The sequence below is a fragment of the Eimeria mitis genome, genomic scaffold, assembly GCF_000499745.2.
Source record: "Eimeria mitis Houghton genomic scaffold, Emh_scaff6879, whole genome shotgun sequence".
NCBI classification, from domain to species: Eukaryota; Apicomplexa; class Conoidasida; order Eucoccidiorida; family Eimeriidae; genus Eimeria; species Eimeria mitis.
This window is the reverse complement of record NW_013574984.1, coordinates 1,948-2,702: the sequence shown is the minus strand read 5'-3', so window position 1 is coordinate 2,702 and position 755 is coordinate 1,948. Positions and strand designations below refer to the sequence as shown.

Genomic DNA, 755 nt, shown 5'->3' with positions numbered 1-755 from the left:
TAAATAAATAAATATATATATATATATATATATATATATATATATATATTTATTATTCTTTTATATTTATTATTTATTATATATTATTATTAGTGTTGTTGTTGTTGAGTTTTTTGTTAAATATATTATTATTATTTTTATTTTTATTTTTTATTATTTTATTTTTTTTTTATTTTTGTTTTTTTGTGTTTCCATTTTAATTATTTCTTAACCACAAAAAAAACAAAACAAAAACCAAAAAATATAAGCCCCAAGACATAGAAAAAGAAGAAAATAAAAATAAAAAATAAAAAATAAAAATAAAATAAAATAAAAAATAAAATACCTGTAGAGCCATCAGGCGAGCGTGTGTCTGTACAGTCTGTGAATGTTTCTCCCTCATGCACAAAAGCAGCAGCACAAAGCCGACCATCTGTTGTTTTTCGATGCCGAGGCCGAAACTCAGTTAGCTTTTGTAGTGGGGATTCAAGCTGCCCCCCTCCTGCTGCTGCTGCTGCTGCTGCTGCTGCTGTTGCTGCTGGTGGTGGTGCTGCTGCGTTCGCTGCTCCAGGAACAGAGCCAGGCATAGAGCCCGCTTGAGGAGAAACAGCAGATGTATCACCTGCTGCTGCTGCTCCTCCTCCTGCTGCTGCTGCTGCTGCTGCATCTGCTGCTGCTGCGCCCCGGGGGAATGCATCGGCGTCGAGGGGGGGGCCAGCGTCTGTATCCGGGTCAGATTCTGCTGCATATGGAGCAGCAGCAGCAGCAGCCTGCTG

General features: G+C 38.1%; 1 protein-coding gene across 1 annotated transcript in view; it reads right to left on the bottom strand.

Annotated features, from left to right (window-relative positions):
• Nucleotides 1-445: 445 nt before the first annotated feature.
• EMH_0089510 (uncharacterized protein) overlaps nt 446-755 on the bottom strand; it is a gene marked incomplete at both ends in the record, with an annotated part of 679 nt that continues 369 nt past the window's right edge. Inside the window, one exon of the mRNA XM_013501431.1 lies at nt 446-721. Coding sequence (XP_013356885.1) covers nt 446-721 — 276 coding nt within the window. The remainder of the gene's footprint in view (nt 722-755) is intronic.